The sequence below is a fragment of the Neoarius graeffei genome, chromosome 18, assembly GCF_027579695.1.
Source record: "Neoarius graeffei isolate fNeoGra1 chromosome 18, fNeoGra1.pri, whole genome shotgun sequence".
Classification (NCBI taxonomy): Eukaryota; Metazoa; Chordata; class Actinopteri; order Siluriformes; family Ariidae; genus Neoarius; species Neoarius graeffei.
In genome coordinates, this window is record NC_083586.1 from 67,718,543 (window position 1) to 67,737,386 (window position 18,844).

At 42.0% G+C, this 18,844-nt stretch overlaps 1 protein-coding gene across 3 annotated transcripts in view; it reads right to left on the bottom strand.

The window, feature by feature from the left end:
• Nucleotides 1–824: 824 nt before the first annotated feature.
• lpar2b (lysophosphatidic acid receptor 2b) overlaps nucleotides 825–18,844 on the bottom strand; it is a 30,712-nt gene continuing 12,692 nt past the window's right edge. For 2 of the 3 annotated variants that reach the window (XM_060899317.1, XM_060899316.1), the window contains exons 4-5: nucleotides 7,641–7,897; nucleotides 4,445–6,616 (exon numbers count right to left, since the gene is read on the bottom strand). In XM_060899317.1, coding sequence (XP_060755300.1) covers nucleotides 6,527–6,616; nucleotides 7,641–7,897 — 347 coding nt within the window. In that variant the 3' untranslated portion in view covers nucleotides 4,445–6,526. Of the gene's footprint in view, nucleotides 1,228–4,444; nucleotides 6,617–7,640; nucleotides 7,898–18,844 lie in introns of those variants that run through there. The other variant, XM_060899318.1, reaches the window with a different exon arrangement.

An 18,844-nucleotide genomic window follows, 5' to 3' on the forward strand; every position in this document is an offset into this window, starting at 1 on the left:
TGCCTGTTGAATGTTGAATCTCTGCATCTTCGTTCCTTGGAGAGGAGCTTCTTTCACCACAAAATTCTTGAGGGAACTGAAGCGATAGTCCATGTGCACTGAGGTATTTATCCATCAAACAATTGTCTGGTTGCAGTCACATGAGTCGTTATGGTCACATGGGACATTCACATGTTCACATTTTAGAATAGAATGTTTTTATTCCTCATTCTCACATTCACACAGAAGTAGCCAACATGACTTCACCATTGAAGTGTGACCCCCTCACCCCACACACTGCCACTAACAGCCTCATTACCATAACAAAATGAGTGATTAGTGTATTAGGGAAATGCGGTCGGGCCAAATGGCCCCTATGTGGGTCTTCTAGGTAGACAGAAAAATGCTGGGACTTCTTTAACTCTCTCTGCTCCAGGAGCACTGTGTCATGTACCCCCTTGTTGTCACTCTGGCTAAGAGCATCTCCTACATGCATGTAATGTAATAAAAGAATTATAGAAAGAAAAAAAAACTCAGAACTGGAGATCAGATTCCTCCTGAACTGAAGCTCTTGGTCTGTTTCTGCACCACACAATGAACTGTGCTGCTGAGACATGAGGGATGATGATACCAGCGTGTATAAACATTATTTCACTGTTAAACTTCGTGTTTAAATGAAATGGCCTGTAGTGCGTGTTCTTTACCACAGGGGGGCAATAGTGCATCTATAACACACTTCAGCATGTAATAGCCTTCGCAAGATTTATTGGCCATTCAGAATAATGTGTGTGAGATAAGGAAGTGTGCATGAATTATTCAAAATAAAAACACACAAACAAGAAGTGTTCACACAGTTAACGGTATGTTTACTTAGGACCTGGATTTAAAGTCAAATCATCCAGACAAAAGTAAAAAACCACATCCTGAGGATCTTTACATTTTATTTTTGATGGTTGAGTGAATTTATATTTCATCTACATGTTTATTATGAATAAAACAGCTATTAAAAGTCTCTTTCACACTCGCACAATAAATATAACCACTGCATAACAAAACTTTGCAACAGTTTAAAAAAAAAAATCAAGTTTAACTCTAAAGGCAGCACAGCTGTGTCCACTGGGTGGCGCTGTGCAGGTTGTCAGTGGTGTTGCACTGCTGAAGGGTTTACTGAGGTTCAGCTGAGTTATTAGTTTTTCTTGAAACTTGAAGCATCGTGGTGGTGTTATCTGCATCATTACTCCTTTCCCCCTACACACACACACACACACACACACACACACACAGGGTATTGTTGACATCTTTTGATCTTCCTGTCACTTAGATTATAATCTAATTCACTAAAGCAGACATGCAGAAATTTCTAATAAAAATATTCACATGCTGAAGCTCACGTTCTTTGACAGTTTTTCTCCTTCGTGATTTTTACACTCACGCGTTCAACCAGGAAATCCGACAAACCGTAAAAATCAGGAAAATCACCACCACTGTCGGATCTTTCTATTGGAGCAAATTCATTCTGTTCTTATGATTAGATTTTCTGTTAAATATAAAACAGTTATTCCATGAAATCGAGTCATACATGAGCCGACAGGCGACGAGACGCGTAGCACCAAGATCGAGTGGAATAAAACTTTTATTCTATCCACATTCACTGTATTTTGAGAAACAGAATTTTTAGCAAACTCTAAATAAAAACTATACAAAAACATCTGACAATCATTTCCACTTAGAATGTAAACAAATCAGTGAAATGACAGGAACAATGTGAAAAAATGCAATAATTCTTGAAAAATAAAAGTGATGTTATCAAAATACTTTTATTCCATATTTTACTGCTTTTTTGTGCATGTATTTTTTTTGGCAGTTGGCAAAGGTGTATTACTGCCACCAACTGGGCTGGAGTGCAGAACAGGAAATAATATGGGGGGGGGGGGGGGGGGGAGCAAGAGAGCAGTATTTCTTTTAGCGATTTTTCTTTTAAATACTTGATAATTTTGGGGGGATTTGTTTTCGAGTAGAGTTTTTATTTCTTTCTCAGTTGGTTCAGTAACACGCCCCACCATTTTGTTTCTCTCTACTCATGGTATACGAGCTGACTGGCTACTCTACTACTAGACTATCAGTGTGCGATTGCTCATATCCAGTGAATATGGATAGAATAAATTTAAACATATTCTCCATCATTACTGATCACAAAATCTCACGAACTCCTGAAGAGTAAAAACAGAATGAAATCCAAGAATTTTAATTGTAATATTGATCTTTAATGTCGACCTACTGCACAGCTGAATGGTTGAAAATGGAATTAAGCATCATTTTGCCACAAAGTACCATTTATTATTTACTAAAACACTGTAGTGCCAGATTTGTTCTAGATTTTACAGCTTCTACATGGAGTCCATATCAAAAACCCATTCCAGATTTCCAAACATTTTTGCAACAAAAAGGGGGGGGGGGGGAGAAAAAAAAAGTGTTTGTCTGTAAAGAAACTAACATTAAACACCAAAAACTCCACAATGAAGGCTGATTTTTCTACAAAAGTGACTAAACACCCTGCGAGAGTCTCCAGAGGAACCACAGCAGGTTCTCACAACACTGAAACTCAGCAGTAAACTTCATAAAACTGCACACAGTGGACCAGAGACTCGTTTATTTAAAGGCCAAAGGCTGGAACACCAAACCCTGACTGTCCAGGTTATTAATTACTGGTCACTGCACCATGTGGGCTTTTATTTAAAGGAGGGGAAAATATATTGCCACCAAATCAGCTCGGATGTGTTTCAGGGTTTAATCCGTTGTGGTGATGAACAGACGTGACGTTACGGACCAGAGTGTCTGTAGATAACAGTATAAACTGTGCGTGCTTTATCAGCTTTTAAAATCACAAAACTAGATTGATCCAGTCCGGCAGATCGCACCACAGCTGAACGGAGCAGATTCACACACCAGAACGTTAGAGACCGGAGAGTTTGGTGTCTGAACACGTAATCAGCATTTAAACCGAATTCACCCTCAATTATTTCCCCCAGGAAACCACATCTGGCATCTTTTTATATAAAAATGTAGAGGATGATGTGGGGTTGCAAAACAGAACACACAGTAACACACATTCAAAGCCAAACCTTCGAGCAAATGATGTGCAGGTGAGTGTAAATAAATATTGCCGTGACTCAAACACAGAAACACAAGGTTTTTAATGACTTTAAAGTTGTACAGCTCGAGCTCACAGCAAAACACCAACAAAAGCACAAAAAACAGTTTGAGTAACGCAGAGTCTCTCATCAGCAACCGTCTAATAAACGTCTCCGAGGTCCTCGCTTTGGAACGGTGAGAGGAGCTCACACTTCACACAGTCCCTCAGTAACAGGACACTGTGGCACAAGAGGAATAAAACACATGGAGGAAACTAATCGCCTGCAGGGTGGGACAGAGACTCCGCGTCATGACACTGGGCCTGATGGTGTAGAAATCGTACTGAGATCCGAGTTACTTAAACCAAACAAGAAAGATTTTTTTATTAAAATCACAGCTGCACTTTTATGCTGATAAAATTTCCGTCAGATTAGAAATATTAAAAAGACAATATAACTTATTCTGGTTAATGTATTTATATCAGCATAAAAGTGCAGCTGTGACTTAAAAAACAACCCACACACACCCACGTGTTCTGATGTGGTTTCCAAAGTGGCCTCATTAAACATACCATTCACCAAACGCACACAAACAGCACAGCTGGCGAGTTTCCTCAGATTCACACTCCATACAGTCGCAGCATCTGGCTAACTAGCTGACTAGCCATAAATAAATAAAAAAAAAGTTTGACTGATTATCTCACACACACTGATTAGCAAATTCACAAACTAACGGCTTGATCAGAAATTTAACTTCATATACACTGGTTAACCAACTTGGGGGGGGGGGGGGTTTACTGGTTACTAGTCTGCCATTTTTATAATTAGCTAGTCAGTTATTTCATTACCCAAGTAATGACAGTAATATTAGACACCGTACAATCACTACATTGATAAATATTCATGAATATTTAAATATGCTAAGTGATTAGATGGGATACACAAAAAATCCAGCTCTGTGAACTAGTAATTATAACCGGTTTGGAATCTGGCCAGCTAATTGCGTGAACACCGTTTCAGCAGAATGAACAAAACCAAAATGATATTTTAGAAATGTTGAGCTCCTGTTTATAAATTACAAAAATATTTGTCAGCCATTTTGAAAAGGAAACAGTCATACAGGAGCAGAGGCTTCTGGGTAAAGTTTATACAACTGAGAGTGAATCTCATCCAACCAGACTGCTGTGAGTTTTAGAGTTCTTGGACCGAGTGGAAGTGACGAGGGCACGTTAAAGCCAGCGTGGGACTGAGACAGACACGATCGAACCGGGTCCGATCTCAGAACAATCCGCCCACAAACAAACACACATCAAGCAAAGACACAGAGAAGCAGCTGGTTCCAGTGAGTTTATTTCTGACAATAAATCATAAAAATATATCTGGAGCAGAAAAATCCATCAAAATACAAAAATAATCCAATAAAAGCTCCAGGAAAACAAACAGAACACACAGGAGTAAAAATATAAAGCATTCATAATATAGCTGTGTACGCAAGATGGTGGCTGCTCAGGAAGACACACTGAGGGATCACAAACACACAAATCCGACAGGAAACAGGAAGCAAAAACACTGATGCAGGAAGCTGATGCAGTAGTGCAACGGTGTGTGTGTGTGTGTGTGTGTGTGTGTGTGTGTGTGTGTGTGTGTGTGTGAGAGAGAGAGAGAGAGAGAGAAACAAACAGTGGCTAGTCAGCAAAACAACAATAATTCACCCCCGGTTTGTGTGACACTGAATGCTTCCACCCGTGCACTGAAGGAAGGCTGTGTAAATATTTAAGTGATTAATGTACACACACCTGAGTCACATAGCGACCACCGTGCAACACACATCACACACTCCGGGACCGACACACATCTGTTCAATACAACCAGAGAACTGAGAACAGAGGCTACACGTATTCTAAACAGTGCTACGCCAAGAGTCAGCTAGCTGCGCGCACACAGTCCTCCTGCTACATTCATATCATAGCCATGTGCTGATAACTGGTTCAACAATCGAATAGTGCCGCGATATTAGTTTGCGTGTCCACTTCTTCTAAAAGTCATCTTGAAGAAATACAGAGTGAGAGTTCAGGTCGAGGAAATTCCATCAATATGAGCACGGAAATGTAAACAATGTGGCGCTCATATAATATTGCAAATGAATATGGGAGGGTGGGGTAGTTGGTACGTTATAAAAATTAAAAAGCAACCAAAAGTTAAACACGCTCATCAGCTCGAGATTATTTTGCAGAATAAAGACCTGCAGGAATCTTCAGGGGTGTGTTAACTTTCATTTGTTAACTTATTGATTAGTGAAATAAATCTGACTGTTTAACAGCGGGAGATTTGTGCCTTTTCGTTTTTATTGCGTTATGAGGACCAGAACAAAATACCTACATTATGGGGACCTGAAGGCATCACGAGTGAAATCAGAGTTTACAATCTTTTCACGATGTTGTGGTCTGAAACTGACTGCACAGCAAACATTAGGTTCATCATAACGTTATGGGATTGCTCAGGGGATATCGCGAGACTCTGGCATTTATACGATGTGCATCGATGTTTCGTTTCAGAGGATTTGCAAAGAAAAGACCCAAAACTGTAAAAATGATGAAAAAATGTTCAATGTTTACATTAGTGAGTTCAGCAAAATTCTCTCAAACGCACTAATCTTGATGTAGAAGGGGCATTCTCTCTCTCTCGCTCTCTCTCTCCCCCCGTCAATCACAACTACACTAGCCAATCGGAGGAGTCTCAGAGTTTGCACATGTGGAAGAGGATGGATCGCACATTCCTTTAAGTGTGTTACGCCACCCTGTGATGCAGCAGTTCGTAAACATACGGGTGGCTTCACGCATCTCAGAGGAAGCACACAATGCCCTTCACCCTCCCGGGGTGGGCGCGGTCATCTAACGAGGACCTGCAGCAGGTGGGTGGGAACTGGCCATGACTATATGAGCAGAGAAAACCGAGGAACCAAGTTTAAAAAAGGAACAAACTCACCAATGAGAAATAGAGGGGGAAATGTGATTTAAATAGTCGTCATTTCCAGTTACTGTAATAATGGAGTTAAACGCAACAGCAGCTGATGATATTCAACAAGTTAAATCTATTCTAGCATCAAGTCACATTCACACATCGAGCATCAACGCCGAAATGAATAAATCATAAAGACAGTTATCTGCACATGACCATCATCAGAACGTGGACAGACGCTACGTTACGCCAAACCTGGACTGAGGATTACACTTATTTAACGCTAATGTGCTTTTTAAATCAAGTTGGTTTTAATTATTTAGCATTTTTGGTTTTATGGATAATAAACAGCAAACCAACACGTGTACACTCAAAGGACTACAGGGGAAAAAAAAAAAAAAAAAGCACACAGAAAAACAACCAAAATATACACATGTATAAATCTGATCATCAAAAGTTCAATCAGTCTGATTTTCACCCACAGAAGAGGATGAAACACAGGTTAATTTACACGTGACCCACGAGTCCTCCAACTCTGGTGGCCTTCTCTGGATCGCAAGATGGTAAAAAAATAAAAATAAAATAAAGAAAAGGAAAAATATTACACAGTTATTCAGGAGTGATTATAGAAGAGTAGAGTGAATGAAAAGGGTTAACTGTAGTGAGATTAATATATAATATTTTTATATTACTAGGGAAGAAATCTGAACTGCACACACTCGTTAGTGTTTAATTGTTTCAGCTCGTTTAATATAAAAGTCTAGTTTTTGGTTGAGGTTTTCCACAATCAGTGACTGTTCAGAATGGCGGCCGTTTTTTTTTTTTAAAAACACACTTGACCATTCGGCACTTTCAGTTTACTGTCCTAAAACTTTTGAAATGTTCGATTCGCTTCCTGATGATGCAGTGAAGGTCATTTTGACGCTACAGTGCTGAGCCAACAACAAAAACAGACAAAACACCAACACGGCTAAATCTCTTCCCGCTGTGCCACCATAAGGGTAATGAAAGTATATATTTTTTTTTTTAGCACCTATAAAGCATTCTAGCTTTTTGGAGTCGCTGGAAATCATAACAGGACCACAGGGAAAGCAATAGAAATGCGTGTTGAACTCGTTTGGTGTGAACGTGCACCGGTGAGAGCCGTTAGCAGGAGGACAGGTTCCTCACGCGGTTTACAGTACGATGCCGTGGTGCAGCGAGATTAACTTCTTGTTACGTGTCTGAAGCGGTGCCTGGTTTTGTGCCATCAGGATGTTATTCAGAACACTTTATAAAGCCAATATTAATTGTTTTAAATATTAGCACCGTTTTTGAAGGACCTGTTCAGGTACAGTGAAATCTGGAACAGCGAGTACAGCTGAAATGTTAACGTGACTAAACCCTGGCTACGGTTATTTACAAGTTCTCTTTGCATTGTTTTAAAAAAAGGTGGTTTGTGTTTTAAAGGTGGTAGTGGTGTTTATGATAAAGCACACCGCTATGTGATTAGAGCTTGAAGTGCTAAAGGGGCGAGTTGGGTCTGGGGTCTGCGTGGTGCGTGATTTCAGATCCGACGGAGTCAGTCAGTACCTCTTGGTTGAGCGCGTTGAAGTGGACGTCGGTGTGCTGGCCTCCCTGTCCATGCCGGAAACACACATAGCACAGGATGCGCTTAAACGTGCGCCGCATGTCCTGATCACGGTACGAGTAGATGATGGGGTTTATCAGGGAATTGACCTCAGCCAGGACCAAGAAGAACTTCTCCATTCGGAGCACCTGGCAGTCACAGTCCACACCGTCAAGCAGCAGCAGCACCAGACCCGGAGTCCAACACACCACAAAACACCCTGAGACACACAAGAAGCGAGAGATTAACATCATGGATTTACACCTCACACAGTCCCGCACCCCCACAGTCCCATTACTGAGGACGTCAAAGTGTTTTTAAAAAAAAAAAAAAGGCAGCTAGTTCCCTTCTTTCAAGTGGGCGGAGCTTTTTTTTTAATTTGCACACAAGAGATTTACAAGAAAACATAAAAGGTGCTGGGGAAAAAAAAAAAAGCACAATGGCTTGTTCTAAGTCTTCCCCCATTTAAATTAACAAGTAATTAATACAAATTAGAGAATAACTATATTAACAATAGTAAATAAATAATTGGTAACAAAATTACACCTTAAACTAACAGGTATCATAACTGAAATAAATATAAACAATGTCAATGGCAGATAAAATAAGTTAACGAGTGAAAATAAACGAATAAAATGTAACCTAGGATCGATACATAAAGTAAAAAAAGTATAATTGATTGATTTCGAATGGTGAATAAATATTGAACTAATAACAGAAGCCTGTTGCACGGTGTAGTGTAATATTTTACAATTTGATCCAAGACTGAACTATATTTAAAGATAAAGGTCAGGTGTGGCTGGGGAATGAAAATAGGTGGTTTGACATTACGTTTAAAACTAATCATGGATGTAAAACTTAAGGTGGAGGGGAAGGTTATTCCATTCAATTACACATTTGTATTGAACACTCTTTTGTCCTAGGGATGTTTGCACTAGGGGGATATGTACAACCCCGATTCCAAAAAAGTTGGGACAAAGTACAAATTGTAAATAAAAACGGAATGCAATAATTTACGAATCTCAAAAACTGATATTGTATTCACAATAGAACATAGACAACATATCAAATGTCGTAAGTGAGACATTTTGAAATTTCATGCCAAATATTGGCTCATTTGAAATTTCATGACAGCAACACATCTCAAAAAAGTTGGGACAGGGGCAATAAGAGGCTGGAAAAGTTAAAGGTACAAAAAAGGAACAGCTGGAGGACCAAATTGCAACTCATTAGGTCAACTGGCAATAGGTCATTAACATGACTGGGTATAAAAAGAGCATCTTGGAGTGGCAGCGGCTCTCAGAAGTAAAGATGGGAAGAGGATCACCAATCCCCCTAATTCTGCACCGACAAATAGTGGAGCAATATCAGAAAGGAGTTCGACAGTGTAAAATTGCAAAGAGTTTGAACACATCATCATCTACAGTGCATAATATCATCAAAAGATTCAGAGAATCTGGAAGAATCTCTGTGCGTAAGGGTCAAGGCCGGAAAACCATACTGGGTGCCCGTGATCTTCGGGCCCTTAGACGGCACTGCATCACATACAGGCATGCTTCTGTATTGGAAATCACAAAATGGGCTCAGGAATATTTCCAGAGAACATTATCTGTGAACACAATTCACCGTGCCATCCGCCGCTGCCAGCTAAAACTCTATAGTTCAAAGAAGAAGCCGTATCTAAACATGATCCAGAAGCGCAGACGTCTTCTCTGGGCCAAGGCTCATTTAAAATGGACTGTGGCAAAGTGGAAAACTGTTCTGTGGTCAGACGAATCAAAATTTGAAGTTCTTTATGGAAATCAGGGACGCCGTGTCATTCGGACTAAAGAGGAGAAGGACGACCCGAGTTGTTATCAGCGCTCAGTTCAGAAGCCTGCATCTCTGATGGTATGGGGTTGCATTAGCGCGTGTGGCATGGGCAGCTTACACATCTGGAAAGACACCATCAATGCTGAAAGGTATATCCAGGTTCTAGAGCAACATATGCTCCCATCCAGACGACGTCTCTTTCAGGGAAGACCTTGCATTTTCCAACATGACAATGCCAAACCACATACTGCATCAATTACAGCATCATGGCTGCGTAGAAGAAGGGTCCGGGTACTGAACTGGCCAGCCTGCAGTCCAGATCTTTCACCCATAGAAAACATTTGGCGCATCATAAAACGGAAGATACGACAAAAAAAGACCTAAGACAGTTGAGCAACTAGAATCCTACATTAGACAAGAATGGGTTAACATTCCTATCCCTAAACTTGAGCAACTTGTCTCCTCAGTCCCCAGACGTTTACAGACTGTTGTAAAGAGAAAAGGGGATGTCTCACAGTGGGAAACATGGCCTTGTCCCAACTTTGAGATGTGTGGTCATGAAATTTAAAAATCACCTAATTTTTCTCTTTAAAATGATACATTTTCTCAGTTTAAACATTTGATATGTAATCTATGTTCTAATCTGAATAAAATATGGAATTTTGAAACTTCCACATCATTGCATTCTGTTTTTATTTACAATTTGTACTTTGTCCCAACTTTTTTGGAATCGGGGTTGTAGTTGGTCGCTTTGTCGAGTTTGGTAAGCATGAAATTGGGAATTAAGATTTTAAAAAACAAAAAAACCCTATCAAACGTGTCTGGAAGAGAATTTCTAAGAAATTGGAAAGTGAAGATATTTAGCAGAAGTTTATTGATTTCAATAATATTTAAAATCGTAAGCTTCGTAAATAGAGGTAAAGAATGGGCATAAAAACTGGATCCAGTGGCCATACGAACAAATCTTTTTTTGGAGTAGTATTAGGGGCTGTAGTGTAGTTTTGTAGGCACATCCCCATATAATATTTCCGTAGGTTAGATATGGGTATATTAAGCGATTATATATGGTGATGATGGTTTATTGAGTGAGAAGATGTTTGATTTTTCCCACAAGTCCAATAGTTTTGGATATTTTATTACATAACATGGCTATATGTGGTTTCCAGGTCAGTTTGTCATCTATTATTACGCCTAAGAATTTAGCTTGACATTCTTGAGAAAGGGGTCTACTTTTTAGTAAGATTTTTGCGTCATTTCTATTGTAGGTTTTATTTTTATTACAGAAAATAAGGAAGTATTTTTTTGGCATTGACAGAATTTGTTAGCCTCGAACCAGATAACTTTCTAATTCTAGTTTTATTTTTACACAGCTTCAGACTGTGCTTGCTGATCGTCCATTTTTCAAAATTCAGATGACGGGTTGGGGAGACAGGGCGATGTAGTAAAAAGATGAATCGCACCCTGTGGAGTTAGAATAACCCCTGGACACTTGACTCACACTGTATTGCCCACTGCCTCATACCTGTGAAGGAGAACGAGCTGGAAAAACACAGCATGCTAATGCTGAATGAATGAACGCACGCACAACTTTATTCACCACACACTTGTGAAATTCCTCTCTGCATTTAACCCATCTGAAGCAGTGAAAAAACACACACACACACACACCCCAGTGGGCAGTCATGCTAACAGCGCCCACTCGGGTACGGAAACAAAGTTTATCCTCATTATAATATGAATGAAGTTGTGACATGGCAGAATCCACTGCCTCCGACACCGAAGCAAGAGCTCAAGAGCCTTCAACCTCACAGGTACGTTTAGATTTGGAATATTTCAAAGGTGTCTCGATTTAGGAGTCTTCATTCGATCTGGGCGATCTGCCATGTTTGCTGTGGCTCCGCGGTCACAACCTCTGACCCGCACACGACCTCACGTGACTTTTCCAAACTGGCTGCCGAGCGGTTTTAAACAGACTAAACACGTGGTTAGGACGCCCAGCGTTAGGAAACGAAATGTATTGAAACAAGACGATACATACCAGCTATGGGGATGGGTACTGGCTCAAGCAATTCAGAAAGGGGAGGGGATTAAACTCCTGAACCAGCACATTGACCCGAGTCACATTAACACATGTCTGAAACCGTGTAGTAAACAGTGTGTTAAAACTGTAGACCACAGTGTGAGACTTCATCTGCGGTTGGGGACAGAGCCTCGCGAGAATGACTGGCATTTCTCTGGAATCTCCTGGAAAATGTGGGTGGTAAAAGAGAGCAACTGGACTTGCTTGAAGATTCTTGAAGACGTTTCACCTCTCATCCGAAAGGCTTCTTCAGTTCTGTCTGACTAAGGTGGGGTTTACATTAGACCGTATCAGCGGATCATCAGATTAACATTTTTAAAACGATTAGTGTGCACACAGCAACGCCAATACACGGATACGCTCGGCTCCGCAGGCATCCTGCGCTCCAAATCACTCCGCCCTGAACAGCGAGTGCCCTCTGGAGGGTGCGCACTCCGGCCTTGCGCAGCTCACAGAGCGCGCGAGTGAAGCGCACGAGCAGTGATTCGGGACTGAGCCGCTGTGTGTGTGTGTGTGTGTGTGTGTGTGTGTGTGTGTGTGTGTGTGTGAGATCTCAGTGCATGTCGGGCGTGCGCGTCACTTACCACTTGCAAGTGGAAGGATGGCAAGCCTAAAGACAATCATAACTACACAATGGGCAGTATTTGCATCAGTATTTGCAGTATTTTCATACTTTTATACTCTTTAATGAAAGGTGATACAAGGCGGAAGTCCGCGCCGTTTTTCAGCAGTCGCGTCACATGACCAACGCCAGCGAATCAGGAAGGTGGATGTCACAGTGACGTCGTCCAATGACGACGCCAGCTAGAGCTCAGCACAGCGTATCCGCGTATTCTCAATGTTTACACAGCACCGGACCAGACACGATCTGGCTTGAATACGTGGACCCTGACGGTTTCCCGGCGTTTTAATGTAAACGGACAGTGCATCCGCGAAGAAAACGAGACAGATACGGTCTAATGTAAACTTGGCCTAATAGGGAGTATCAGGTCTTTATCCTCTCATGGATGAAAAGCTCATCTAAGATGTCGTTGAGTCATCCTGTTGGTGTGGATCACTGGGGGCTGGGTGTGAACGGCCTCGAAAGTCGTTAGGATGATCAGTGGATTGCCGGTTCTCTCTGTCCTCCTGTGAGTCACCGAAAACAGCTGGGTTTTGGTGTGCATTCAGTTGTCTGGTACCCCTTTTCCACCAAATCAGTTCCAGGGCTGGTTCGGGGCCAGTGCTGGTGCTGGTTCACAACTCGTTCAACTTGCGAGCCAGCTGAGAACCAGCTTGCTTTTCCATCGCTTGCGGTGCTAAGAGAAGACACGTCATTACATTGCTGTATACATCAGTTACATCGTCGTATACATCATTACATCGCTGCGTTTGCATAAACCTTGGCGCGAATATCAAAGCAAAAACATGGAAGAAGCAGCAGGAGCAACAATAATAAATGACTTCGAGTTTGTACAGCTGCTGCTTCTCGTCGCTTAAAAATGGCAATCTTTCGCGGTCTTGTTATTGTTGTCGGTCTTAACAACTCCGCCCCCCACTGATGTAAGCGGTTCTTTCCTCTGGCCCAGCAGAGTTGGTGCTAACCTGGAACCGGTTTTTCTGGCCCCAGAACCAGTTCTTTGTCAGTGGAAACAGAAAGCCCGGTTCCAAACTAAGCACTGGCCCCGAACCAGCCCTGGAACTGCTTTGGTGGAAAAGGGGCATGGGAAGTGTGTCAAGGACTGCATTGTAGATGGTTGATAAATGATGTCTAAGACCCCCACCTCTGTTCAGTGATGGCCGTTCCAGGTTGACAAAAATGGCTTCTTTAACTCCTCGCTCATACCAACGATCCTCTCTGGCTAAAATGTGTATGTTGCAATCCTGAAATGAGTGTCCTTTGTTGTTAAGATGAAGACAGACAGCAGATTCCTGGCCTGAGGAACTGGCTCTCCTGTGTTGAGCCATGCGCCTGCGAAGCGGTTGTTTCGTTTCCCCAATATACGAGTCCATGCAGTCCTCACTGCATACACTACGTTGTCCTGTTTGTGTCTGGCTATTCTGTCCTTAGGGTGGACCAGTTTCTGCTTCAGGGTGTTACTGGGTCTGAAATGTACCGGAATGTTGTGTTTGTAGAAGATCCTCCTGAGTTTCTCAGACAGACCAGAAATGTAGGGAATGACAACGTTCTTGCATTTGTTCCTGTTGTTCCGTTCCTCTCATATACGGACTCCCCAAGATTCACAAGGAAGGAGCTCCACTCAGACCCATCATCAGCAGTATAAACTCTGTCACCTATAACATTGCCAAACACCTAGCCACCATCCTGGCTCCTCTTGTTGGGAATACGCTACATCACATCAAAAACTCCCAAGATTTTGCTACTAAAAGTTGCAGACCTCAAACTAGACTCAGATGAAACCATGGTTTCTTACGATGTCACTTCTCTTTTCACCTGCATTCCCACCACAGAAGCAGTCGAATCTGTTAGAAAACGACTCCTTCAAGACAGCACCTTACTGGATCGAACAAACCTCACCACGGACCAGATTTGCACCCTACTTGACCTCTGCCTGACTACCACTTATTTCCAGTTTAATGAAAGTTTCTACAGACAGAAGCATGGATGCGCCATGGGCTCACCGGCGTCCCCTATTGTGGCCAATCTTTACATGGAGGAAGTGGAACATAAAGCTTTGACCACTTTTTCAGGAGTTGCTCCCAGCCACTGGTGGGAATAATCTAGCCTTCTTGGATTGTGATGTACACATTAGACAAGACAGAAGCCTTAGCATCAAGGTCTACCGGAAACCCACACACACAGACCAGTACCTGCTCTTCGACTCTCACCACCCACTGGAACAGAAATTGGGGGTCATTAGGACCTTGCAACATAGGGCTCAGAACATCCCTACAACAGTAGAGGGAAAAGAGAAGGAGCAGAATCACATCAAGAAAGCACTTCAGAACTGTGGGTATCCCAACTGGTCTTTCCTTAAGAGCAGAAAAAGGAACAGAACGGACAAGGAGGATAACAGAAACAAACGCAAGAACATAGTCCAGAAATGTAGGGAATGACAATCTGAGAAACTAAGGAGGATCTTCTACAAACACAACATTCCGGTACGTTTCAGCCCCAGCAACACCCTGAAGCAGAAAGTGGTCCACCCTAAGGACAGAATATCCAGACACAAACAGGACAACATAGTGTATGCAATTCAATGCAGTGAGGAATGCACAGACTCATATTGGGGAAACGAAACAACTGCTTCGCAGGCATATGGCTCAACACAGGACAGCCAGTTCTTCAGCCCAGGACTCTGCTGTCTACCTTCATCTTAACAAAGGACACTCATTTCAGGATTGCAACGTACGCATTTTAGCCAGAGAGGATCATTGGTATGAGCGAGGAGTTAAAGAAGCCATTTCTGTCAACCTGGAACGGCCATCACTGAACAGAGGTGGGGGTCTAAGGCTACATCCACACGACAACGGCAACGAGATATTATTTAAAGATATATCGCGTCCAAATGGGCAACGATCAGTAAAATATCAGGTCCATATGGCAACGCAACGCTTGCTGAAAATGATGCAATACACATGCCACACCTCTAGGGGCGCTGTAAGACGGTCCCTTCGGAGACACCAGAACAATAGAAGTAGTAAGGACGCATGCGCATAAACTATTATGCGCAAGACTTCATATTAGCCACAAAGTCAGGAAAATCTGTTCGTAAAATTACATTATAATGACCAAATACAATGAAAAGTATTTTTCCAGTCTCACCTGTGAAAGGTAATCCCATGTGATCTCGTTTGAACGGCAAACCTGTTGGTAGAGTTAAACGCAGCTAATCTTTATTCTCCGCTTTGACCCATCCAATATGGTGGCGAGGATGACGTATGATTCTACGCGGAAGGCGGCGTCTTTAATGGTCCGGAATAAATTGAATGCTACACGTTGATGGATTAATTTGCTCTTCTACGCCCTTTTTGAGGAATGTATTGTAGGACTTAAACCAACATCTGAAGAGGTGAGATCGCTCCTTTTTTTCCCTATTTTTGCTGACGGGATTGACTCTGCCCTAAGGGCTATTCTCTCTCTCTCTCTCACTTTGCACCATTACACAAATATTCACAGTGAAAATATTTTGTAAGCGCGTTTCATGAACCAAGTTATAGGATTTGTTGACAACTCGCATCGAGTTCGTTACACTTCTACCCGGCGTGAAGCACTCACAGTCATGTGGTTGTGATGTCATCGTAAACAAATCCATTCTACTCATCCAGACGACTTCACAACGGCAACGTTGCCAGATCTTTCCACTCTGGAACCCGTTCTCAAAAAGATTGCGTTTTGGGCACCCAAAACGCCGGTGCCGTGTGGACGCCAGGCCTAAACGATAAGAAATTGTATCGGAGTCACCTGAATCCATTGCCAATTTTAATAAATTTGGTTCCTTTTAATGTCAGGCAATGTTAAATCTAATCCTGGGCCTACCCCCTGGTACTAATCTATCTACTCCATCTGACTTCAAAGAACGAAATGGTCTCAGTTTACTTCACAAATATCAGGAGTCTTGTTCCTAAACTAGACTTAAAGTTTGGGTGTCCGCCTCTGATCCAGATATTTTGGTTTTATCTGAGACATGGTTGAAGAAATCGGTTTTGGATTCTACTATTCAGATAAATGGTTATAACATCTTCCGTAGTGATCGATTAAGTAAGGGTGGTGGCGTTGCCATTTATGTTAAAACCAGGTTTACTTGCAGGGTAACAAAATCTTTTGCACTACCCAAGCTCTGAGTTATCAATAGATATCTCTGGCCACTACATCTCATTTATCTGTCGCAGGCTGTTACAAGGCCCCATCCGCTTCTAAGGAAGCTGTTAATGTACTAGCAGATACGTTAGCTGAGTTTCAGGATCATGAAGTTGTGCTTATGGGAGAGCTCAACTGAGATTGGCTTTCTGCTCATTCTGAGTCCCTGAAACACTCATGCGTTGAATTAAATCTTACACAGCTTATTCCTTCCCCCACTCATCCAAATTTAAAATATCCAGACAAGTCAACTTTAATAGATCTAATACTCACCAATGCTCCCCAAAAATATTCATCTGTAGGGGTGTTTTCAAATGACAGTGAACATTGTGCAATAGCATGTATTAGGGACACCAGGCTTCCAAAATCCAAGCCCCGTATTCTCATTAAGAGAAATGAGAAAGGTTTGATGATCAAGCCTTTCTACATGACTTAAATCATTGTGATTTCTCTAGAATAAAGTCTTATTCCTGAAGTCAATACTGCATGGAATCATTTCAGATCACTTTTTTCTATCCGTCACTGATAAGCATGCCCCCTTGACTTGTTACAGAATCAAAGGGCGTGACAACCCCTGGTTTCCCCCCCGAGCTGGCCACCCTTATTCACGAGAGAAATGCTGCCTGGGCCTTAGCAAGAAACAGCCTCTCAATCTGACTGGGTTCACTTCAAGCATCTCAGGAACAAGTGCACATATGCTATCAGGAAATGTAAATCTGATGCAAATGTAAAACTCATTTACATTTAAAACTCAGTATCTAGTAATCTGAATAACCCTTTTAAATTCTGGAAAACTATAAAATCAAGCACATCCTCTTAGTGGCACTACTCTACCACAGCATATCGCTACTCAGCAAATTTCAAACACACTATTGTTAATTTATTTAATAAGCATTTCATTAAAAAGCAGGGGATTTATTTGAACAAACCCATCCTGATGTTTCCTCATCCTCAAACTACCTCTCTAAATCACCCGCCTCTATTATATGGGACAGGTTTGACTTTGAAGTCATCCCCCTCTAGATTCTTGACGTAGTCAGGAGCCATGTCATGAAGGGTCTTCATCAGGATACCTTGCCACCCCATGTTAACCTAACTGCATGTCTTTTGAACTGTGGGGGAAACTGGAGGAAACCCACACAGACACGGGGAGAACATGCAAACTCCACACAGAAAGGGCCCTGCCAACCGCTGGGCTCGAACCCAGGACCTTCTTGCTGTGAGGCGACAGGGCTAAACCACTATACCACCGTGCCACCTTGTAGGTCAGGATCAGAATTTTAAACTTTACACGATAGTCCACAGGGAGCCAGTGAAGCTCCTTAAGGATTGGCGTTACATGGTCAAATTTCAAAGGCAACGAGACAAGACGTGCAGCAGCTTCTAATTAGAGTGAAGGAAGGCCATACAACAGAGCACTGCAGTAATCAAGCTTTGAGGTAACTAGCACATGAATGAGACAGACAGAACAATCTTGGTCGCATCAAGTGTAAGATACTTTCTGATCTTTGCAATGTTTTCAATGAGGAGAATACCGGTTCATTGCAAACGGATATAGATTACAGAGGTGGCCTTGCACAGTGTGAAGATATTACAAGTACCTTCGCTTTGTCACTGTTCAACTTGTTATAGAACATCCAGTAATCAATATCACACATGCGTCCTTCAATTCATTGTTTAGAAGATTCCATGTTATATACAGATGACGTTCTAAAGGAGACTTGCAGCTGCGTCATCAGCATACATGTGACTGCACATGACCACCAGATGAACCATGTCTCCAAGAGGAAAGGTATACGAAGAGTATAGTACAGGTCCCAACACGGATCCTTGAGGAATACCACATTCCAGTTTGCTGGGAGATGTTCCTTCAATACTAACAAACTGCATTCTGTCAAAGATACGAGCAAAACCACTTAAGAGCTGAACTAGCAATGCAATACTTCTTATGGAGACTGAGTTAGGAAAGCGTGGCCAACAATATCAAAAGCCACTGACAAGTCCAACAAAAGAACAGTCATCTGAGAGCGACTGTTTATAGCTGCTATAACGCAAGTGTGAAGAGGAACCAACTCGATGCACAACAGTAAATGCAACTATAAATGGAGGACACTAATTGAAATTGTTGTGGTATGAGCGGAATAAACCACTCGAGGAATTGCTGCTCTAGGAAAATACGCCACTTCAGGTTTGTAACAGTAACTCCGTGTCACCATACCACCCTGTTGATCATTTTCCTGTAAAAGCACATGTTTAAAATGTGGTCGGAAGTGTAAATTCCATGTTGTGCCCTTCTCCGTTGGTGGTTTACTGGCATTTCAGTTTGACCATTCATGTAACGAGACATGAACACAGACTGGAGGCGGAGTTTTATCACAGATTACTGACAGTACAGAGGAATGAACAGATTACTGAGCAAGGAAACGACCGAACATGTAAACATACAAGAATTTCAGGTAGGGTGTGTTCTGTCA